This window comes from Centroberyx affinis, unplaced genomic scaffold (genome assembly GCF_046629955.1).
Source record: "Centroberyx affinis isolate AG114_WGS23_722 - 3 ecotype Tasmania unplaced genomic scaffold, CSIRO-AGI_Caff_v1 ptg002091l_1, whole genome shotgun sequence".
Taxonomy (NCBI): domain Eukaryota; kingdom Metazoa; phylum Chordata; class Actinopteri; order Beryciformes; family Berycidae; genus Centroberyx; species Centroberyx affinis.
The window spans coordinates 1-24,673 of NW_027280417.1; the positions used below are offsets into that span (position 1 = coordinate 1).

At 45.4% G+C, this 24,673-nt stretch overlaps 1 protein-coding gene across 3 annotated transcripts in view; it reads left to right on the forward strand.

The window, feature by feature from the left end:
- Window positions 1-5,147: 5,147 nt before the first annotated feature.
- The window catches only part of LOC139654456 (transmembrane and coiled-coil domains protein 1-like), a 32,749-nt gene continuing 13,223 nt past the window's right edge, over window positions 5,148-24,673 (forward strand). Inside the window, exons 1-2 of one of the 3 annotated variants that reach the window (XM_071531526.1) lie at window positions 5,148-5,195; window positions 6,856-7,148. In XM_071531526.1, the coding sequence (XP_071387627.1) occupies window positions 6,882-7,148 (267 nt within the window). In that variant the 5' untranslated portion in view covers window positions 5,148-5,195; window positions 6,856-6,881. Of the gene's footprint in view, window positions 5,196-6,476; window positions 7,149-9,773; window positions 9,895-24,673 lie in introns of those variants that run through there. The other 2 variants (XM_071531525.1, XM_071531528.1) reach the window with 2 other exon arrangements.

Sequence of the window (24,673 nt, forward strand, 5' to 3'; positions counted from 1 at the left end):
AACACCTGTTGTCCCCTTTGTGTGTGTGTGTGTGTGTGTTTCTGCGTCCGCATGTGCAAGTGTAAATGAATGTGTGTGTTCTGGTTTGTCCTGTTCCTGGAAAGCTGAGGACTTGGCAGCAGGGCCTCCCAGTGGGTTTCATCTAGCACAATAGGACGTTGTGCCTGCTTCTGTCAGGGAACTACCTGCCCATTCACCTCCTCATTCAGCCACACTCGGCACTAAGCACCCGGGTTCAATCCAGCACCCAGCACCCAGCACCCAGCACCCAACACCCAACACAGCCAGGAGAGCACGGACTATTGGGTGCCTTTGATTCAGCCTGCCCTCTCTTTCTAATTGTATTTTTCTCTGTCTCTCCCCCTTCTCCCTCTCTCTCTCCCTCTCTCCCTTTCTCTCTCTCTCTCTCTTTCTCTCTCTCTCTCTCACTATGTCTCTCTCTCTCTCTCTCTCTCTCTCTCTCTCTTGCTCTCCCCCTCTGATACAAAGAGTTGTATCCGTTATCACACTTTTTGCAGCTTGCTGACGACATCTCCTGCGCTGTCACAACTGACACGCTCAACTACGCTATTCTCTGCCACCCCACCCCACCCCGCCCCACACACTCACACACTCGCACACACACACACACACACACACACAAATACAATAACGATTGTTCCTGTTTCCTGCCTATGCTGTCATTATGCAGCTGCTGAATGAGATATGGTCCAGTTTCCATTGGTCCAAGAGAACACACACACACACTCACTCACTCACTCACAAATGTATACGCAAATGCACATTTCCACACGCTATCATTCCTGTTCTCCCTTTTTCTCTCTTTATCTTTTTCTTTCACTTTCTGTCTCACTCTCTCTCTCTCACACACACACACACACATATACACGCACCCGCATCCGTGCCACGCACTCGCACACAAACAGCGCTGCCAGAACTCTCTGGCCTAATTCCCCTCTTATTGATGTGTGTCTGTCAGTGAAAGAGGCGCAGCACAAAGAGCAGCGATGGGCCTGTGTGTGGCTCAGAGGGAACAAAGAGCAGTCTGTTCCACGTCAGCTTTCAGCCTCTTCTGGAACACTGTACGTTCTTGTTTAAGCTATGGCCATATTTTGAGTCAACCTACTGTATGTTCAACAATGAACAACATGGCTGCCTCAGTGTCAAAGACCATGGGCCAGATTGACCATCCCTTTGTGTGGGTCGTGCCCAGTTTGCAACTTTTTTTTTATGTCAAGCGGAGAATTAAAGTGGACAAACTGAACCGTCAGGCAGAACTACAACTAGAGTGGTTGGCTTATTGTGCAGATCATTTGTTTGGAAAATTCTGTGGTAAAATGAGTGTACAAATGATCATAATACATTACCCAGTGTTGATTTTTCCAGAGGGTTGCCTCACTTTCAGTTGGAAAACATACATAATTAATGTTACATTATGTTAAATTGCAGATTGATTTGTTAGCTGCTTGAACTGCCACCCTCACTCTTGTAATTGAGGGACTTAATCTGCTTTTTAAATAATCACATTTGATAGCCCTCCTTGTTCAATGATGATAATGGATTGGATTATACATTAGGGCCGTATCTCCTTCATTACAACTTGCCTGAATGAGGCTGCTGCTGTTTCCTTTCTGGGAAGCTTAAGTGAACATTTACCAAGGGAAAATACTTGCACTTTGCAGAGCTTGTTTAAATGAAGCAAAGAGGTAAGGAAGGTGAAGAAACCACATGATAGTTGTCAGGTAGTTATCATAATAACCCTTCATTTCATTCAGCTGAATCCTGTATCCATTAGATTAATTCACACATGCTTGTCAGTATATGCAAAATGAGCCGCTGTGATGAAATTTCCAGAGTGTGAGTTGTCTTTTGCCTGTCTGGCAGTGCCAACCCTCTGCTGTGCTATAGCTATCTCGCTAGTTTAGCTGGCTGAAGACAATGGCAGCAGGACAGCAAGACTGGCGGCTCAACTGAATGGAATGAGCTGGAGAGCTATAGGGACAAGGCCATGAGTGTGGGTATATGTATGTGTGTGTGTGTGTGTGTGTGTGTGTGTACAAAGACATGAGACTGACAAGGTTCCAGAGAGGCCATTGTCCAGGCGGTCGTAGCCCGTTCACCTTTGACAGAGCTGTGGTGATTCGGAGAAACATGCTGACTCATTGGGGCTGCTGCCGACCCCGGCTGTTGCTGACACCTGTTGACTCTGATAATCACCACTCTGTTTCTGCTGCTGAAGCCACAGAGACGGGGCTTAAACAGACCAAAGTACATCCGTCCATCAGCGCGCATCTATGGTCAATCCTGCTCCCTGTGGAGTGGAGCGATTGAAAAGAGAACTTCCATACTGGGATCAATAATGTATCACATTGTTATAAGTGAAATTGACCTCAGCATCCATAACGTTAATCCCGTTAGATGTTGAGAAATGAGGAAAGTAAACTTGAACTTGAGATCTATTGCTGTTTTCCCACACTTTTTCAAAATTTCAGTTCATCTTGCTTCTAGTTGCCTGTTAATCAACTTGTATTGATCCAGGCCCCAGAAACACTTACAAGCTACTCCCAGTTTTTTCTCAGAAATAAAGCAATATGGTAATTCAGAATGAGTGTGAGGCAACAGGGATGCTGTTGTCAGCTGTGTGGTCTTTTGCAGAAGTCTGGTGTGCTGTCGTGATCATGAAGATGGATCTGACTTTGGTCTGGTGGTTTGGTGTCATGACTGTGCAACACAGTGGAGAAATGGATGGGTCAGAAAAGAGCCCAACAGGAGAGTCGTCATTCATAGATCCATCTGGTGTTTTTTTTTTTTTTCATCATCGCTCAATGTGGAAAGCCAGGCCTTGCCTAATAAATTGCACAAAAATGATGATGCAGGAGCACACATACACACACACACACACACACACACAGACACACACAAGCACAAACATACACACCACATATACGCACTGTGTCTGACAATAAAGCTTTGTCCTCTAAAGGCTCCTGAAAGAGGATTTAGTTTGAATATAAAACCATAGGCAATCAAGAAAACATCCAGCGTTGGGATCAGCCTGGGGATGAAGGAGAGGATTTAGAGACACAGAGGGAGGGACGGGGACAGGGGTTGGGGCAGGGCTTCAGGTTCAGCTTCAGCTTCAGGACAGGATTAAAGTATGTAGGTGCAGGATTAATGTAGGTCCTCACCAGCTCCAAAACAAAAAACACTACAGTCCTCCATCATAATCCATCACACTTCATGGTGACTGTCAGAAAGTGGCACTTACTAGCTGTATGTGTCTGTATGTGTGTTTATGTGTTTGTGCTCACGACGCATGGATAGGTAGGTAGGTAGGTAGGTAGGTACTTTATTAATACTTTATGAATACATGTGTGTGTGTGTGTGTGTGTGTGTGTGTGTGTGTGTGCGCGCGCATGTGTGTTCACCTTCTACAAGGAAGTGATCAATACTAGAGCTATATAGAGATATGGAAAAAAATAATAACACAATAACCTTAAGAAGGTATTTTGATTTTGAGACATAACGATATCTCCAAATGTGTAAAATCACATTAAACAATCAAACTGATGTTTATTGCACTGAACTGCATGGTAATATAAAACTCATATTTATACTCCTACTCCAATAATACTCAAATGTCATTGTTAATATTTTCAAATAATATAAACAATTTTGCTTCAGATCTCTAACCCTAGACAACAGAATTGTGTATCATGATAACTCGATATCTTATTTCATCGAGTATATAATTCTTTTGATAGACAGTAAATTATAATATTAAAATAATATTTCCCAGCTCTAATCAGCACCAACAGCAGGTTGAAGGTGTGTTATTAGTATGAAATGCCCATGCGGAACGTGTGACAGCACAATATTTGTTACAGCTAGAGGGAGCAGCCAGCTAGCAGGTGGCTAAAGCGAACCTGCTCACCACCTGCTCTTTCTCTGGCAGGCAACAGTAACATTTAACTGATGATTACACACTGGCACTGCCGTCTTAACAGAGCACCTCCGAAATACACACATTAATAACTGCTGAACTGAATCTGTTGATCTACCAGAATAGATTATCTTAATCGTGAACTTGATCTTGTTTAGATGGATCTTCATCATTTCAGAGAAATTGTTTTATCAGCTTGTGTAGAAGGCAAATGTGTGAGTGTGTGAGTGAGTGTGTGTGTAAGTGCATGAGCTTGCAAGTGTGTGCATGAATGTGCCTCTCCTTTGCAGTGACAGTATGGGCAGTGTGTGGTGTGATGCGCTAAGTCGCTTCATGCTCCCTCCCCTTCTCTCTCTCTCTCTGGACCCATTGTCAAACTGAACAGCTGATTGTATTAACAGTGATGTGAGTCAGGCTTATCACAGCTGCATTTGTGTAGATTGCATTCTTGCAATCCTGAGTGCATGTGTGTGTGTGTGTGTGTGTGTGTGCCTGTCTGTCCAACGTTGCTGTGTTATTTTTCATGACTTGACAGTGCAGCTGAAGGAGTATAGTTTGCATATATAACTGTCCCTCCCCAGGGCTCTGGATGTTCCTGGCTTGCTTGTTTTGCTGCCCTCAATGGGAGCAGCCAGTGGCACCGCAGGGAGACTCTGACTGACTGACTGCCTGTCTAACTTACTGACTGCCTGTCTGTGTGTCACTGTTCCTGCACATAACCTCTCTTCTGGGGGGAAGACAGCTTGTTTTATCAGGTGTCTACTTTGTTGTTTTGGTCGCTGACTTTGATTCAGTTTGGCAGTGCGTAAGGCTGAAGGGGGCAATCTTGCATCTTGTGTTTGCAATACTGCAACTGTTGGTTGTTTTTTGTGTGGAAACCCTTGTCTCCAGATACTGCCACAAGGTGAGGAAGGGATGTCTTTGGGGACAGCAAATGAGCTCCTGGAGGAACACACACACACACACACACACAGTATCGGGAGTCGTGTGACACAGTGTCACACGTGCTGTTCAATATACAGCATATATTCACAGCTCACAGAGCAAGTGATTATTGATTGCAGTCAGGAAGAGATGGCTGATTGTTTGAGTATCTAGAGGTCAGTGACTCCATTGAAGTACTGAGTCTTGATATCATCCTCTCTTTTTGTTTTTTGTTTCCTAACCCTGTCTCTTCCAATCTCCCTCTATCCACCTCTCTCTCAGGTAATCCAGGGGAGTGAGTCATACTAGGCTGACAGTTGGGCTGATGGTAGGTGGGTTTTTTTCTACTTATGTGAGTCATTATCTCTCTCCCTCTCTCATCCTCTCCCTCTCTGCATCCTTTTCTTTATTTTCACAGCTTCTTGTGCCTTTCCGACCTGTTCCTCTTCAGGCTTTTTCATTTTTTCTCTCAGCCTGCATGTAGCTGCCTGCTTTTGAATCCATTTATGCTATATCTTGTTGTCTGTATCATTCCTGCTAACCTGGATCCAGCTTGTTTTGTTTTACTTGTATTTGCTCATCAATCATGTGTCTATTTGAATGCTGAATGATTCAGAGGACTGGCACAGCTGTTTTTGGGGCAGCTTTCCTGATATTGTCGACCAGTGATATTCAGCCTAGATTGTTCCTTTTTAATAACAGTAGCAAGGAGTTGCTTTAGTACATGTAAACACAGATTAACAGTGTCCAGTAGGGACTGGACGATATGCTTATTTCACGATACAATTTGATATACGATATGAGATTCACAATTTGATACAACCAGGATATGATGTAATTAACAAAAGTTCAATGACAACAAAGTATGACTGCAGTATTATGTATATAAGTATGAATACAGAATTATGTTTATTTCTGAGCCACAAATCTTTCTAGGAATGGCATTGCTATAATGTAAACAATTAAAAAATGTCATTACAAAATGCAAATAATATAATTTCAATGGAGAGCTTGAATTGAGAGAAATTGTGATGGGCAAGCCGTCTCATTAGTGATTACTACAGCAGATTCTGCCCCACGATACGTCACATTTTTGTATCGCAATATATCAATATATCGTCCCATCCCTAGTGTCCAGCTCACAGACTGGAAACACCAATCTGAGTGCTTAATGCCCGTACATTTCAGAGGAAACCCTGCCAGTCTCACGAAATCACAAATATTCAAATGGTCACAAGTGAATACAAGTGAGTACAAGCTGATGATTCATGGGACTGGGTCTAGGCAACTTTCCAGCCTCTCATAATCCATCTCCTCTCTCTCTGTGCTAGACCAGCATGGCTACTTGTTCCTGAATCAAAGATGCATGCTTCCTCTATGGACTCGTCCCTCTGACCGCCACTGAGCTGATCCGACCCTCTCCCAGACAGTCCACTACTACTGTCCTCTACTGTACTCTACTGTGTTCTAGTCTTCTCTCCTCTGCAATCATTGTCCTAGTCCCACCCTCTGCCTATTTGACAGCTAGAGAGGGAAGTGAGAGTAGACTTTTCTATAATCCTCCCTGCTTTCCCCCATCCTGCAACCCATGAGAGGTCGTCAGGGCCATATGCAGCGGAGGGCCGGCAGTCAAAGGGAGCCAGAGGGGGCGGGCCCAGGTTCAGGCCCCGAGGCTAGAGGAGTGGCATGGGGGTCACAGGGCCCTGGACTGAGGAGGGCCTTGTCCCAGTCAGAGCATCCCTCCTTGAGTAAGATGAGTCAAAACGCCAGGGAGAGCATGGGGGTTCTTGGCCAGGGCCTCAAACAGCTGTTCCAGCAGCAGCGCAAACGCCTCTCCCTTTCTCGCTCCACCATCACCTCCTCTTCCTCCTCCTCATCTTCCTCTGTGGTGTCAGCAGGCGGCACCTCACCCTCTGCCCCTGAGGACGCCTCGGGACCCTGCTGTCCCGACTCTGACCCCCTCTCTGCTCCTGTGGTTCCCTCTGCAGCTGGCCAGGGCTCAGCCCCCACGGGCATGATGAGGCGTGGGACCAGCCTGCAGAGTAGGCGGAGTAAGGGGTCCGGGACATGGTCGGGGTCTGGGAGCGGAGACCGCGATCCCCTCCTGAGAGGCAGCCCCCAGTTCCTCCACCGCCGCAATACCCACGATCCGCAGCAGCATGCCAGCCGCCCGCGCTCCTCCTCCACCACCGACACCACACCAAGCAGCCCCGCCCCTGGATACCCCGCCGGAGACGTGGTGCTGTCATCAGGGTACCAGTCAACGGAGGAGACGGAAAGGGTGAGTGACAGCAGCCGTCAATCATATTATCACTAAAGAGGCAGATCAGTGTTTCCGTTTTCCTCTTTCACTGGTGTCAGACCTCGTCTGTCAATGAACTGTCAATCAAAGGTTCAGATTCACCTTGCTGCTGTTGTAAGATTACCTGCTGTTTCAGCTGTGAACCCATGGATAGGTTGTTTACTTCTGTGTGTCATTATTGAGGTGATTTTCCCCAGCTGACCGCAATACTTTGATCAAATACAAAGTTGTTTGTATGACAAGTAGTGATTTTTTCTCAAAGGGATGTGAAATCACATTCTCTATGTGTGTGTGTGCAGTTTGATATAACATGTAAGCTGTGCTCCTGTCCTCAAATGCCTCATGAACAGCAGCTAACTAATCCAGGCTGAGGCCAGATGTGTACGCAACACATGAACAAATGAAACATACACACAAATACACACAAGCGTGCACACACACACACATGCACACACTCACAGGTATTACAGAGCACCAATGAAAGCAAACCAAGTCAAAGCAAATGACAGACTAAGCATCTGCTTTTAGAATGATTTTCCCTTTGGCTTACAATAAATGCTGCTATGAAGACACAAAATGTATTTTCAAAGCCCTTTATCATCATAATACATTCCACTCAGATAACCAGCTATTTCTGCTTATCTACTTGAAATAAATTTGTTTCCCAGCCAGAGTGTCCTAACTCCATTACATTCCTATCTCATATAGGATAACCGGGTTGCTGAAGGCTGCACTTCTTTATAAAAGCACAATGTGTTTAATCAAGAGATCATTAAGTGTATTGCCTTTGGAGTGCAATGTTCTGCTGCTACTGTCATGGAAAATAAGTGAACTAGCATTATTTATATGTTTTGTTATTTTTATTGATTTGTTAAAACCCCTGCGCAATCTATTCTCTATTCTTACCAATCATTTTTGACGGCCTTAGGTATTTCAGTGTGCAGTTAGTTCTGTCTGCCACCAGAGGTCACTGTCAGATCAGCTACCTGCTGTGAGCGGCGCTGGGCTTGGTTCATGTGGAGGTTGTGTTTGCATTATGAGCTCATGTTTGTGGTAGACTAGACTGATCCTTGGCTTAATGAAATAAGCTGTGGCAAAGACTTTCGTATCAGTATCAGTGTGCCACAGAAAGAATGATGGCCGGTTATCAATCCAGCTGTGGGCATTAAGTCTAGACCAGAGGGTGTTGATAACTGACAGCTTATCTGTGAGTTGAATTTAATATACCCCCTCCCCCTCCTTCCTCCTGCAATCAAGCATCCTTAGTCCTGTGTGAATGACCTCACCTGGGATGACAGAGCCGGGCTGACAGCCAGACATCTGTGCTCCATTACTCCTGTCTCTGTGATGGAGACGCAGTAGATGACCATCAACCTCTCTGTGGTCTGCTGCGTGCCCTTGGCAGGGATAATGACCTCTCACTCATCTCTAGCTAACATCACAGCCCTGTCTCAGCCAGCACAGCAATGTCATTCAGGTCATCTGAGCAGTCGCCGTGGTTACCCTGAAATGCACGGCAAGCTGCCTGGAGCAACGCCCCACTGCAGTTTCCATGGTAACGGCATGGTCGACCTTGGAGGTGCATGGCACCCTGCTGTTAGTGGAGGTCAGGGGTTACACAGACACAGACTGTGTGTGTGTGTTTGTGTCACAAGATTGTTCCAGGAATGATTTCAAAGAATTTTATGAAGCCACGCCTTAACAAATGTCATTTTTGCTCATCCTCCTTAAATTGCCAAACCTCTCCATCTCCCTGCTCCTCCTTCTTCTCTTCTCAACTCCCCTGTCAGTACCTTTTCACCCTCCTTCTTTCTTTCCTTCTCTTTCTTTCTTTGCAGCCATTCCCCTCCTGCGCTCCCCTTGCTTTTTCTTCCTCTTTCTCTCTTTCCCTCTCTCTGTCCCCCTCCCTCAGTCTCCGGAGAGAGTCGGTACAGACAGTCAGCCGGTCCCTCCTCCTCCTCCTCCTCCTCCTCCTCCCTTCTCCCCTCCTCCTCTCCCCACCCAGCCTCAGCTCACTGGCAGGAAGCAGGAGGCAACCTTGCCTCGTCCTAGATGTGTGAGAGCTGAGCGTTGGCTGTGTGATGTGTACACTGCATGTATGTCGTGTCTGTGTGTGTGTGTGTGTGTGTGTGTGTGAATGTATTCTGATTACAGATACTGTGATAGTGGTTCAGGAGGAAATGTGGAAGGGTGTGTTTGTGTGACTGTTAGACCGCGTGCCTCACCACTATCTGCCTTCTAAATCCTGTGTGTGTGTGTGTGTGTGTGTGTGTGTGTGTGAGAAAGAGAGAGAGAGAGCACTGGGAATCAAGCTGAATATGAGCAGAGGGTAACACAGCTGAGCTCTCGTTATCTCTGCCTGCTCTCCCTCCCTCTTTCACTCCCTCTTTTTTTTCACCTCCCGCTCCCTCTCTCCTTTCTTTCTCTTCTCACTTGTGTTTGCGTAGTAGATGAAGCAGCATGGACTAGATTGATGGTGTGAGGCAGAGGGAAATGTGTGTGCGCCTGGATGTTTGGAGAGGAGGCTAGCTTGTGTGCCTTCAGTGTGTGTGTGTGTGTGTGTGTGTGTGTGTGTGAATGTGGAGTGTGCTATGTGAGGTGGTGTGTACTTGCGAGAGGCTTCAGTGTGTGTGGAGAGGAGTAGAACGGGGGGTCCATCTGTTGGTGTGTCTGCCAGTCAGTCAGGATGGTGCAGCGCTTCAGTCTTCGCAGACAGTACTCTAAGGTAAGTCTCAAACAGAGAAACTCAGTCCTGAACTCCCCTGCGTGAGTTTTCCTGTCTACATGCTGCAGCTCCATCCAGTTGACTCAAAACTTCTGCTTGTTGTGAAGCCTTTCGTTATCTACGTAATGCTTGTGTGACTCTTTTGCATATCTCTTTCTCTCTCTCTCTCTTTCTCTCTGTCTGCCTGCTGTTTCGTATTGTGTCAGGTGTTTGTGTTTTTGGTTGCTGGATCAGGGCTTTGTGTGCGCCTGTCGTTCAGGACAACAGTCTTACTGTAAAGTTATAAATGCTACAACTTGACTCCATTGTTGGATGGGGAGAAAGTGTCGTCCTGTGCAGTTTGTGTACATCAGCTTTGTCTGATACACAGAGATTTTCTTCCTCTTTTCCACTCTTCCTTTATCACTTTTTTTTATCTGACCTAACTGAGCTGTCGGTCTTTGCACTGTATCTCGACTCATGTTAAACAGTAACTCGCGCTGCAGCTGTTAAAGTAGCAGCATAATAAAGTCGATCAGTCGCCAAGGGATGTAATTATTGGTAAACATTATGTTTCATTATTGCTGGTTGGGGAGTTTTTATGACTCGCTTGCCATAACAGGCTAGTTTACTGTGCGTTACAACTGTCCATGAATTAGATATATCTATCCCTTGGTGGTAGTACCATTAAAGAGAGTAGGGGGCTGTATTGAAACTCAGCATTAGATCTGTTAAGAACCCGCTGTTGTGCAGCTGGTGCTCAGCCTGTGGGAGTAATTACAATTAGCTGCTGATTAATTGATCGACTACACCCTCCCGAGTGTTTTTTAGCTCTGTGTAATGGTAGTGGAGGATGTTCACGTGCATGGAACACACACACGCACACACACACACACACACACACACACACAGCTCCAATGACCCAGACTGATGGAGTCTGATCTATTCTGGTCTGGTCTCTTCAGCTGCTCAGGGATGGAGAAAAAGACCAGGAGTAAAAACAGATCGAGGGAGTGAAGAGCTGGAAGCTGGAAAATGTTTAGGAAGCTTTGCCAGGATGAAGGACTAGTGTAGGGACAGGGGATGGGGAGGAAGAAGGGAGTAGGCTCTAGTGGGATATGAGCTACTGAGTTGAGATGAAACAGAAGCCAAGCCTTGAGGCAGGAGTCTTCTTGCACTATCGGATTTGTGTGTGTGTGTGTGTGTGTGTGTTTCTTTGGAGCACATAGCCTCCTCCAGGGCCTGTCTGCAAACTGTCTGTTCGCTAACCTCGTCCCCTCCAAAAGAGGGATTGTGGGAAATATTGGAAGGGGGGTGGGGGGGGTGGATGACACTGTCTCTTTCCCTCAGGCCGCCTCTCCACCTGCCCACCTGTCTGCCTGCTCATCTGTTCATCCCCCCTCCCCACTCCTCTGTCTTCTATTGTCTATCATCCTGCTATGGTTTCCTTGCCAGAATTACATGCTGTGTTCTCCTGCAGTGTCCTAACCCACAAAAAACAAAATGCCTCACATTTTTTAAACCCAGAGAAGCAAGATCCAGCTGAGTGGGAATCATGCAGCTGTAACATCTCTAGGTGGGGAGCCTAGAACTGGAAAAAGCTAATCCTCTGGAATGTGGTTTGACATTAAATGCCCGCTTTAATTTGGCAATACAGCCTTACTTGTAAATGAATTGGTCCTCTTTCATAATTCCACCAGTCGTTTCCTCTAAAAGGGGTTAGGAGAAGTGGCAGTGGGAGGCACTGAACATCACCCGGTCCCCTGAGGCTTGTTCTGTCCCTGCTAGCTTAAACACCTATTAGCATCCTCCTCATCACTGTGCTCTCATTGTCTCTCACCTCTCCTGGCTACTGGCTGTGTGTTGATGACAGCACTTGTGCCCTCTGCAGCAGGCTCTGTGGCTTGTCATGGAACTGTTTCAGTGACATTGACTTATTTGCTCTTTTGAAAAAGCTCCACCAGACAAACACACAGGGTTATTGCTTGCTCACATTCAGGGCTGCAATTGCATATGGTATCCATCGTGCTTCATCAAACCTCTACAGCAGACTGCCCTCCAGTCATGGTAAACACACTCACACAGGCACACAGTCAAACCCGTATATAATCAAACAACTGAGTTTCGATTGACTTCAGCAGAGAGAGAGAGAGAGAGAGAGCGCCGTGGGGGTGATGAGGCATGTGCTCTTAGTCCATACTGGAGGTGATGTCATCCCCACGCTCTGTTTGCCAACCACCAGCCCATGGCAAATTGTTTTTCAGACAGAGAGTGTGTGTGTACAGTATGTGTGTGTGTGTGTGTGTGTGGGGTGTTGCTGTCAGTGCCTCATCATGACTCTCTGTGGTTGAGAGCTGTTGTTAGTTACTCTGAGACCTTATTACAGTGTTACAGGGTTCGGAGGAGGAAGCAGGGCAGGGCTGCTAATGGGTTTGGCAGATCTGCGGTTGTGATCTTGTGGTTTGTACTGACTTCTACTGATAGAGGGGCTGAGAAATTGTTCTTTTCAACTGTTTTAATCTCCGTTCTCTGCCTCTGCCCTCACGCTCATCCTTGCCAATTCTCCTCTCCTGGCCTTATACTATTACATATACTGCCTTTTCTTTCTCTCAGACATTTTCCTTTCCTGTACTTTCTCACTCCCCTGCCTTTTTTTCATCCCTTCATCTCAGACAAACAGAAACCCCTTCTCTCTTTCTTCCCCTGAGCGCTTCACATCTTTTTTTTGCCAACTGTAAATATTGCCTTGCCAGCTTTTCTCCTACGGGCAGTCAGTCCGGCGTGTATTTTTTGTGTTTTTTCCGCGTGTGTGTGTATGTGTGATGTTTGTGTGGATGTGTGCATGCATTCTGCAGTGTGTGCATGTGTGTGTGTGTGTGCGCATGTGTGCCTCATAGCTACTGAATCTGCAGACAAATGCGACCATTGTCAGTTTATTAATATGTGTGTGTGTCTTTGCGTGAAAGAGAGACAGTAAGTTTGTATGTTTGGCTTTGATAGCCATGTGTGCTTAATATTAGTTCTACAATAGCTCTTTGTTAAGGGTGTGTGTGTGTGTGTGTGTGTGTGTTATGTGAGAGAGAGGGAGACCGAGGTAGAGAGATAGTTATTGATCAGCAGTGCAAACACCAGTATCGACTTTGGATTAAACATGTTAAGTTGGCTCTCCTCTTCTAGCCCTTTATCCTGTCCTGCCTTCAACCCTGCCCAGTGCTTCATCACTTTATTACTGTTTGCAGTTTGTGTGTGTGAATGTGTGTGTGTGTGTGTATGTGTGTATGTATGTGCGTGCGTGCATGTGATGTTTATATCTTTGTGTTTATTTGTTTATATGTGAGAGAGTGATCGGTTCTGTAATCAAACAGTACATTTCCTCAATGAACAACGGGCTACATCTGCTACCCTGCTTGTTATTCCCCTACTTCGGTTCTTCCGCTTTCTTCCCTCTCTCTCTCTCCCTCTCCCTCATTCACCCTTTCACAATTCCTCTTTCGCTCTCGCCCCGATGACTCGAACACCTTTCGACTGTTTGTCTTACTTCTTGTGTTGGAGACTCTCTCTTTCTTTTAGTGTCTTTTTCTCTCTTCATCTTCCTCCTCCTCCCTTGTGTCCAGTGCTCAGACAGTGGAGCTGGTTGCCCATCTCCATGGTAACGGAGGGATGTTCAAACAGGGCCGAAAGCGGCTTTTCCCCAGCTGAATGCTCACAGGTTCACTGTCTGATGTTACAGCCACCTCATCAGCCTGTCTGGTGGAATAACAACCTCTGAGAGACAAAGAAAAAAATGCCCTCTAAAATTTGACTTCGAAGCCATTCACCATATTTGACTTTGTGTTAAATAAGTTGCAAACATTTTTAATTAAAGCATAATTAAGGTTTCTCTTTTGTCTTGTAAGAGCCATAATAGCCTTATATTACAAACACAGTGACAAGTATTTCAAATGTCAGAGCTGAACGCTGCCCTATCTCTGAGATCTCAGTGGTAAAGAGACACTCGTGTTTCCTGTTCCTGGTGTGTATGTGTGTGTTTGTGTATGCACTGCAAAGATACACATATTTAAATTTATGGTAGTGCCAGATAGAGTAGAATCTTTTTCAGTAAGTCCAAACAGATTAATGACACGACACAAGGGATTTTTGATGAAAGCTATGAGGTGTTAAGTAGATCAGTTGGTCTTCAGTGGGACTCCTGTCTTCCACTTCAAAGAAAATCAGCAAAGTAGAATAAATAGATGTAACTGTTTTGTTGTACCATGTAAAATCTTGTGTGTAGCCTTGAATTGGATTGTGTGTGTGTGTGTGTGTGTGTGTGTGTGTAGGTGTGTGGGTGTGTGTAGGTGTGTGGGTGTGTGTGTGTGTGTGCGCGCGCGCGCGCATGCATGTGTGCATGTGTGTCTTTGTGTGTGTTTGAACTCTCCACCCAACTGTTTCTCTTCCCTTTGAAGGGTAGCCCCAGCCTGTTTAATTAGGTTGTTGAATATTCATAAGTGATTATACATTTAGGCCAACGCCCTTTTTCCGGAGCTGGTTGCTATTAGCATTCACCACAGTGGGAACACATTCGGCCACTCCACACACACACACACACGGCTGCATAGTTAAGGCATAACGAACAATTTGGGGCGTGAAACCGTCAAGGCGGATGTGATGGTGTGAAAGGCAGGGCCGAGCGGATGGCTTGAAAGAGAGAAAGGGTGGAGGAATGTTTGAAAGATGAGTCGCTAGGTGGAGGGAGGGGGGTTTGGTGATCAGCAGGATGGAGGGAGGGAGGGGAGTGATGGGGAAAGAAAGAGGAAGAGAGAGCTGTGAGGTTGAAGCCATTCTTCCCTCTCTGCCAGGTTTATAGGTTTCTAATCTGGGTCTGTATGAGGAAGGAGTCTGCTGCGGCTCTCTGGGTGTCTCTCCGCTGCACTATTAATAGATAGGCTTCTGAACCAGTGCCCGTCAAGTTCACTTCCCAAGGACGTTCAAATGTATTATGTATCTGTCCCCGACCAAAGAAATTCCTGGTTGTCTAAAAGTCATCCTATTGATGAATCTGTAATGATATTCCACATCCTTCCCCCCTGCAGATGCAGTCATGGAGAGAGACTTCTTTAGACTCGGTGTTCATCAAAGACCAATACCAACTGATTAATTTTCCAGGAAATAACTCAAAAACATTTTGGTAAAGCAAGACGCCAACCGATTATTTGACATTATTAGCACTTGTTGTCTGGATTTTGTAGTCCATATGAATTGGTGTGGGTGTAAATGTGTGCATGAGGTCATGTGCATTTATGTGTACATGTCAGCAGTGAGTCACCATGGGTCATCCTTTGTGTATTTATTCTTGGCCCGCAGCTGGTCCTTCCTCTTTGGACTGGTGTGTGTGTGTATGTGTGTATTTGTGTGTGTGTGTGTGTGTGCATGTGTTTGTGAGATAGAGAGCATGAGTGTAGGCATGCACGTGTGTCTATGCTGGTGGTGCTGTTTTCTCAGCCGTTGCAGGATTGCCACATATTTGGTCAGTCACTAAGGATGTTCTGGTCAACCTAGACACACATGTCTGTTCCTCAGACTCTGTTCTCTGGCTGGACTCATTCTTAGCGGCCTTTGGTCCATATTGTCACTCTGACAGGACCGACTCAGTGATCGGTCTGAGGATGACCTCCTTCACCAGTCAAATCAAAATGCAATAAAGTACATCTGTCTGGAAGAGTGATTTGTTTGGTTTTCTTGTCCTTACTGCGGGTGACCTGTAGATTGTTTTAAGAAGGAAATTGCTCTTGCTAAGAGAGAGAAAGGGAGAGAGAGGGAGAGGGAGAGAGAGAGAGAGAGAGAGAGAGAGAGAGGAGGAATCAGGCAGACCAGAGAGGCTATGCTCTGTGTCCCTGCCACTCCCTGCTCCGTCTATATAATTTAGTGTGAGTCTGATGAATAATAGATGAGGCTATAGATCGCTGAGCTCAGCTCTGCTCCACTGACCCACTTAAAACACACTCACAAACACACACACACACACACACACACACACACTCTCACACACAAAATTCAAATCTGATCACATTCTCAAGGGAATCATCATATTTCCTCTCCACCAATACCGTGAGTCAGACCTGTCCTACTCATGTGTATCAACCAATAGGAATCCTAGGAGTCCTCCATTTTTTCACTCTGCTTCCACCTATCAGAAAGTCTCATTTTCCCAGTAGAAAATGACCTCCAATCCAGTCAAACAGCACAGCGTATTTATGTTGCAGTTTGTTGAGGATCTTCCATCCCAACTGCCATGGCGTCACAAATAGGTCTGACCATAGGCTTTATCTCTGCACTCATGTCATAGATAAAGACATAGATGTCATTATCTAACATTGTCTACCCATGACTCCCTCTTTTTCTCTAATCTCTTCTCATGCTGTCCCGTCTCGACATATTATATAACCACAAGGGTTTAAGTTACACCATTTTCTGCCCTCACTCGCTCATCTTGCCATTTCTGCTGCTCATCTCTGTGACATATCCTCCCTTCCTCCCTTACAGAGGTATTAGCCCACAGGCACCTATGAGCCTTGATGTGACGTCCACGTCAGGTCTCAATAAAGTTACATAAAGGGGTTGGGTTGTGTATTAAATCTGTCACAAGAAGGGGCAATAATGGAAGAATGTAATAAAGGAGAAGGGATATTGACAGGAAACATGTCAGGAAATGGTTGTGGTCAAAAACACTGATCCCAAAACTGAACCTATTGTCCGTACAGTAGATGACAGACACTTTGGTATAGTTTGTGCTCTAGCTCCCCCTAGTGGATTATGACTGTAGCTGAATCTCAGTTGTGGTGTTCTCTTGTGATTTCCTCTTATTACAGTATGCTGATCTAGGTCTATCCCATGTAGGAGGCAATTCACACCAAGCCTCATACAGCTGCTACCCTCTAACATCATCAAAAGTAGACATTCAGTGTTTACATTCTGTGTTCAATATGGCGGACGACTCGGACACAGGGCGGGACGCATTAAGCACTGAACTTTCACACCAAGCAGAGCAGAGTTTGGTCCAGGTCTCAATCTTGATCAGGGTTTTGTGACGTTGAACCTCACGCACTAACGGTCAACTTTCCTGGATGAAAAGGTAATTATTGTATGTTGTAAGTTAGCTTCAATAAGACGGTCACCATTATTTTTTCAGTAGTAATGGGACAATGCCCCCTAAGATTTTCATTAGATAATAGCTGTCAAACACTGATGAGAACATCCCATTAGCCAATCACCATGATATTTGTGTGGCGCTCATCCCTCATTCCTCATTATCTCTCTTCCCGTTATGAAATCCGCTGCTTCCTGGTGGCCCAATTCACACAGTGTTGGTTCGCTCAAACTTCCCTCACAGTACCCCGGCCTCAGAGCAACTAGTATTTTAAAGTGGGTAGTGAGGTCAACATTGGGCCACAGAGAGCGGTAGGGGGTTGAGATGGAGAGGACTGGAGAGGGGTATTGAGAAGGAGCCAGATCAAACAATCTTTCAGGGCCAAAAGGCCAGAACTGATTGTCCTGAATTCTCCATCTTCCTGCCTATGAATAGGCTGGCAGTGTGTTTGGGCCAGCTTACTGCCCCATGGTACACTGTGTATTGTACAGTATCCAGCTAGACCAACTCTGTATTTTTGGGCCAGTGGCCTCTCTGTCTCCATGTTGCATAACCAGGATGGGCCGGGTATAAACAGGAGCAGCTCCAACAAATACTGACCACCACCAGGGGACACACACTTCCCCATGTACCCACTCTGTCTCCCCCCACATACACACACTGTCTCATACACACATACACACACTGTCTCATACGCACACTGTCTCATACGCACATACACGCACTATCTTTTACACACATACACTCTCTGTCTCCCCCCACCCATACTCATACGTGTCTCTTTCATGTGTATGCACATTGTAGGTATACTGGAACGCCATGTACAAGTACTTTCCAAGGTCTTCTGCCCACACACACAACATACAGGCATTACCTCACACACCTGTGCTCCATGTACCGTCCAAGGTCTAAACAATACCCATACCCTCATGCATGGGTGCTGTGTTTACATGAACTGACCCACAACCCTTTGTGCATGCACACACACCCATGCACAGATGCACACCAACATGCGCTTACACAGAATCACTCATGAGGATCAATGGGGATAGACCTGTAAATAACTGTGTGTTCCTTAGTCCAGCCTCAAGCATATAGGCCATGTGCAAATGGTCCAAATGTACCTCCTGACAGATTTGGCTTTCCTTGATTGGCACCAAAGTGATTAGCTTCCGGAGGGTGGACCGATGCCATTCTTCATTATCTGCCACCAGACATGGAATGAGACTGAGCACTCATAATCGTTTGTGTTGTTGTTATTGTCCTTTGTTTTGTTTATCTTCCTGCTTGGCCCTTGTAGATGCCAATGTTTGAGTTGGCTCCGAAGACCCTTCACGCTCTCTGACCCCTCCAGTCATAATGGCCACTGTGTCTAAAGTGCCCAATGCTTTATGTAACTGCTAATAGGGCCATTGATTAGACAGGAGCTCGGACCAGGGAGGCTTGGACAGCCAGGGTTGGACAGGGGGCTTCTCTTATGGGGAAGGTATTGTTCATGGGGGCCGGAGCCCCAAGCCTGGCTCTCTCCTCTCAGAGGCTTGAATTACCCCCAGTCTGAGCAGACAAAGCCCTCGCTCTTCTGCCTTTACGTAACCTCTCACACTCCCAAACAACAGCACAACACACACCGTCATAACCCGTAATCACTGGTCATTAGGGTTGGCACAATACTACAATGGTTGCAGTCACACTTGTCATTTTGATGTGAGTCCAATTCTAAAAATCTGATTTTGTGAGACTTCATCGCCATTTGTCCACACTTGGCCTAAACATAACCTTGCTTGTATGTACATTGTGGCTGGATTGCATTGAGATTACACAGAATACCGATCACAACACCACTTCCAAATATGGTATTAGAGATGTGATTAGAGAAACTGATTGTTTTGTGTTCAGAGCTCTCATTTAATGTGTGCTGGTATTATCAGATGATAAAAATTGCACTTAAATATATTACCCAACGTGGTGGTGAAATGTAAACTTCACTTTAAATCTCTCACTGCAGTGCACAAAAACATCAAACAAGGTGTTTCAAAATGACGTGTCAAAAATCGCATGCTTTTGTTTTGTGCCTTCAGGTAGTATTGAATTTTCATGCAATCATAAGTGAACGAACCACACCTTTACCACATACCATCATCTATATTCAAATGAAAGGGAACATGGGGATCAAATTGGATCCCTTTACTCTACCTTGTTTTCACTGTCATTTTTTCACTTGATCTTTTTGTCTCTTCCTCTATGTAATTTCTCACAGTATAACATACCTAACTTAATCTTTCAACAATCATCATCATTCTCACTTCTAATTACTGCAAATCCTATGTTCTACTCTAAATCTATTCACCCTTTCCCCATTCCCAGTCTCTTGGACTATCTCTTCCCTGTCTCTTTTCTGTCTCTTTTGGATTCTTCCAGAACTTTCTGGCTGGGCTGCACCAGCCTGGCCGCTGTTCAGCACCAGGCTCTGTCCTCCGAATGACAATGAGTATTATGTTGTCCTGATGCCTCTGTCCACTGGCTGAGGAAAGCTCTCCACACTCTGTCTCTGTGCCTTAATGTGTGGGCTCGTCAGTCAGAGCATTGTCTATTGAAAATGTACAGTACCTCTCTTGTCAAGCCTGCGACCTAAGTGAATATCAACGTGAAAGTCAATGTCAGCTTAAGTGGGGACAGTCACTGTAACATTGTAATGTAATAAGTGAGACTTATACAGTACCAACTCGCTGATCATGGCAGTATTTCATCCTACTAGGTAAGCATGTGTTATACCTGCCTGCTCTGGACGGGTCATATACACCACCAGTTTAGCTGGTCATGTCCTCTTTACAGATGTATGAGTGTGTGGGTGTGTGTGGGTGTGTGTGGAAGAGGGAGAGACGTTGTAGTGTGTGTATTTCTTCAAATGGGTCATTGTTTTGTCTGCAAGGCAAATCTCTCTCAAACCCATTAAGTGAGACGCCACAAAGGCTTATAGCAACAAAGAGCTTCAGGTGGAATTATGGCACTTTTTTCATTGACCTGGTTCGCACATATATTCCAGACATTCACACACACTCGCACATACACTCACGTAAGTGCTATAAATGCACTGAATAAACAGTACAGTGCGACACTTCCCTACATGTTTTAGGACAGGGACACAACTCAGACACCAGCTGTGCCTCTGTCTGACATTGTCCCCATTCAACCTTATTGCTTAGTGGACAATGGAACAACTAAAGGATGTCGTTCCCCACAGATGATGCAGGCACCCGCTGGGCCAGTCTGTAACAAAATGCATCATTCCTCTAAGTCTCATCAAAATCAGACCAGTGGTGTCTGAGATATCACTTTTTTTGTATACTTTATTGTGTCATTGTTCCATATTCAATTCCCTTTACATTTCTGTCTATAGACTTGTTTTTGTTTCTCTTTTTAATTTTACATACATTTTGCATACAATACAAAAGAAAGAGTTAAAAAAAAAGAACTATGTATTTCATTTTCACCACATCTAATTAATTAAAAATGCAAATAAGGAAAATGGATGAGACAAAAAAAAAGAAATCAACAATAATTGCCATTTGATGGAAACAAATATTTGAGAACAATATCACGTTTGAGTTAAATAATATTGCCCTTTAATTATAGTGTAACTTCCATACTTGAGTCCCAGTAGCTAACATTAATTTATGCCTGTGATTTAGAATTACTCCTAAGGCACAGATCACATATCAGCTTATCTTTCCGTCCCTAATTCAGTGTGGTGCCAATGAGGTAAAACTGCCCTCAAGCCAGCGTCTCCATTTCTCTTGCATCAGTCACTTGTCAGGACAGTGTGTGAGGTCCCCCACCCCCCCACCCCCCTCTGTGAATGTGTCATTGCGGAGCCACTCCGCTATTTGGGGAATGTTAGTAAGGCATGCTACTATGGGATGCATAAAGACATCCTGAGTCATGCTTACGGTTTGGGTATTCCCGGAGTGACAGGAACACTACTTGGGGTCCACGTAGCCCCGCAGGAGGTGAGGACATCAGGCTTGAGTGACACTGAGATCAGGGGAAAAGAATGTATGTGATGCATTCACTTCTGAAAACACCTAGAAACCTGTTGGGCAGAATCTGCACTGTGGGCTTCCCCTCACTGACTGGTGATTGGCAGATATTCGTCAGGAGATAGCATTGTGAAGATTTTTACGTTGTTTGTTGCTGTGTGCATTAATTTATGGTCCTTTATGGTGTTTTCACTTGAGGTGTGTCGTGTGTGTGTGTGTGTGTCTCTTATATTTTCTCTTAATTTTCTGTTAAGAGAAAAAATAAGAGAAGTCAACTCCAGATGCACCAAACGTTCTTAACCATCCAAATCTGCTCTTACCCAGGTGTGCTGAATGATGAATCCCACTTGATCATAAATTGGAGGCCCGTGGCTGATTGTTTATTAGCATAGGTAACGCCCCCTAAACACCATATAAGGGCAGGTGTTGTGCCGTGTGCAAATACTCTGGCACATGGCCAAGAATTGGAGAGGTGCTCTTGGCAATCTGAAATGGCTCAGCAGCCATTCATCCATCTCATCAAATAGATCTGTGCGATCTCTAAAAACACGTTCTCTGCGTAAGGCCTGGTTGGCCAAAGCATCTAAGAGCAGTATGTAAGATTCAGAAGCTGAACGCACGCAATATCATCCAAGGGTTTTTATATAGTCTTAATTGGGATCAATGGACCAACAGTATTTCTTTAGCCCACGAATTTAATAATCCAATCATTATAATTACTCTAAAACATATAATAATCTAAATTTGATTATATGATATTCATGCATTTTTTTTATGTTCCTCAAATTTAAAACTTATGTTTCCTTGCGTTGGACAAACAATTTGTGGACTGTGAAAACAAGATGTTTTTTTCTTATCTTGGTAAGAGTGCTCTCGACCACTCGTAAAATTTTCTCTTACCTAAGAGAAGAGCAAAAATAAGAAAACACTGGTGAATCCCAGAAATCAATGGGCACTAACAAAATAAGAACAAATCGTGGATACGAACAAAAATAAGAGAAAAATTGTTCGTATATCGCTTCCTGCATGAGACCCATTCGCTCATAAAGACAGTGTAATGTACTTTACAGGGCTGAATGAGTGGAGGGAAATAAAGGGAATATAGCTTTAGTGATGTGCAGCTTCACAATAGCCGACTGTCTCTCTTTAGTAATGGTTAGGGCATGCGGCTTACTTTAAACCACTGATGCTGCCATGTGCCCCTTTGATTCAATACTGGAACCAAACCCACACGTTACACACTTGCGCTACCCTCTGAGCAAGTGAGGTTTGCTCTTATATAAGCAGCCTTTTCCCCTAAATCCTACCCCCTCTCTCTCGGTCCCCTAACTCCTCCCGCTCTTAGTCTCTCATTAAAGCCTGTATTCATTCTCCCCTCTCCCCCTCCCTCCTCTCAGCCTCTGTGCAGAAGTCTTTGGTAGCCCTTGTCCTGCCTTACCCCCTACGTGCCCTGCTTTGCTTCTCTTCCCTAATTGGTTCTTACACTGTTGGAAGTGGTGGCTCGAAACACTGAGATTGTGTTGTGAAACCAAGAAGAGCAATGCAACCAAGCTTATCAATGGTGTTTGCAGGAGAGCTTGAATGTGAACTCACTTAAACATGTTCAGCTCTCCACTTCTTTTGATGTGTAATTTACCAGTCTACCCAAAAGGATTACTAAAATGTTGCTGTGAGATCTCAGTACAAGGTTTTGGTTTGGAAACACTTTGTTTTAACAGTGAAGCAGTTAGACCATTTGCATGTGTGCGCACATTTGCACAGTTTTGAATTGCAGCTTTGTAGCCGTCATATGACTGTAATCTGAAAAGGGGTTTATCCTGGGGCGAAACTCTAGCTTTAACTGAAACTGTTCCACTTCTTTAGATCTGAAGATTTCATGTTATATACATGAACAGCAAACACTTGTTGATAGACCGCTACTGGATGGGTGCTTCACATGGACTAGTAGAGTAGAAGTGAAGTCTAGACATTAGTTAATGGTATCTTAAGCATAAGTACAATTGATTGTGTAATTCAGGATATAATGTGTGATTGGTCAGGAGAAACACTTTGTCCAACCCTGTTCATTGGGGTACACAGGCTGTGGAAGGTGATTCATTACAGCATGATGACTCAGGAAGCTGATTGGCTGTGACAATCAAATTGTGTACGATAATTGCAAGGAGGGAATGGAGGACTTTTTTTCCCTTCATGAGTTCTTTCTGCCTCAGCTAGCCACTGTTGTGGAGCTGAGCTGGCCTAGAAACTCCAACAGAAAGAAAAGCCCCCCCCCTCCCTTCCCTAAGCTCTCTCACAACCCCTCTCTCCTTTGCTCGCTCTCTCTCACTCCCTCTCTCTCAGTGACAGCTCCTGGTGGGCTCTTTTTTTCCTGACTGCTCCCTCGCTCCCCTCACATCCGTCCTCTGGGTCTCTGCCTCTCTTTTCTCCCTTGGAGGATTTTATGCCCGACGGACTCTTTGAACAGTTAACTCCACAGTCAACTCTTCCTTCTTTTCACTCCGCTTCCATCCGACCCTGCTACTCTTCATCCGATTAACCGCCTCGGCTCTGTCACCCCACGTCTGCATCAGACTGACCCTTCGTTCCAGAGGACTCCTTGTTCTCCCACCAACACACCCTGTCTGTGGGAGCTGTGCTCGCCGAAGCGCATACGTGTGTGTGTTTGTGCACTCCATAGGCTCTCTGCTGGGTGCTGTGTACTGGCGGAGTGTGTGTGTTAGCGGTGAAGCGTGGTCATGGGCTCTGAGGAGCGGCTGCTACTTGTAACTCTTGGGCTGGTAGCAGCAGCACAAGCTAAGTCTCTAGACTCTGCGCTATCAATAGTCATGGTTAAGTGCTGGAGGGACTGAGCACTCTATGGATTCTGGATATTCAATCAACCCAAGTCTCTGCCTCCTGGACTTGTTGTGAAGTGGCTTCTTTGTCCAGTGGACTTTGAGTCAAGTGGACTTTGTTTGGGAGTGTGTCCGGAGTGATGAGCGGTCTCCCGGGGTCGTGCTCTTCCCCTCTGCCCCGGCTGTGGTCGTCTCCTGAGGGACAGCCAGGGAGACAGACAGACAGATAGACAGACAGAGGTCCAGACAGAGCCGTGCGCATGCGTCTCCCCGCCATGGAGGTCATCCTCAACCTGGTAACTGCTGACTCCTCTCCACCTCCTACCCCCACCACCGTGAGTCTCCACCTGTATACAGTGTGTGTGTGTATGTATGTGTGTGTGTACATTCATGCCCATCAGTAGTAGAATGTTTATGTTTTGAGGTTTATTCTTGTGCATGTGTGCAACATAGCTTATTGTATTCATGTCTTAAAAGATTCATACCTGTGCCATGAAAGTTGTACCCTTGTCCACCTTGACACGGTGTTACATGACTGCTCGCCTGTCAGAAATGGGTCTGTGACGTGTCCTGTGTTTTGTAACTAAATAAAGACCATAAAAGGCGTTTCAGAGACTTAGAAGCTGTGAAATCTGGTGGGAGACCAATCCCTAGGCTTGAACAGGATTTTGTCTTGACATCACAGGGACTGAAAGCCTTTGTTGTGATGGTTGGGCCAAGAGAAGCCACAGAGGGTTTTTTTTTCAGACCTGGAGCTGAGCTGCTGATGTGTGTTTCTTTCTGTTGGAAGTGGACACAACAGG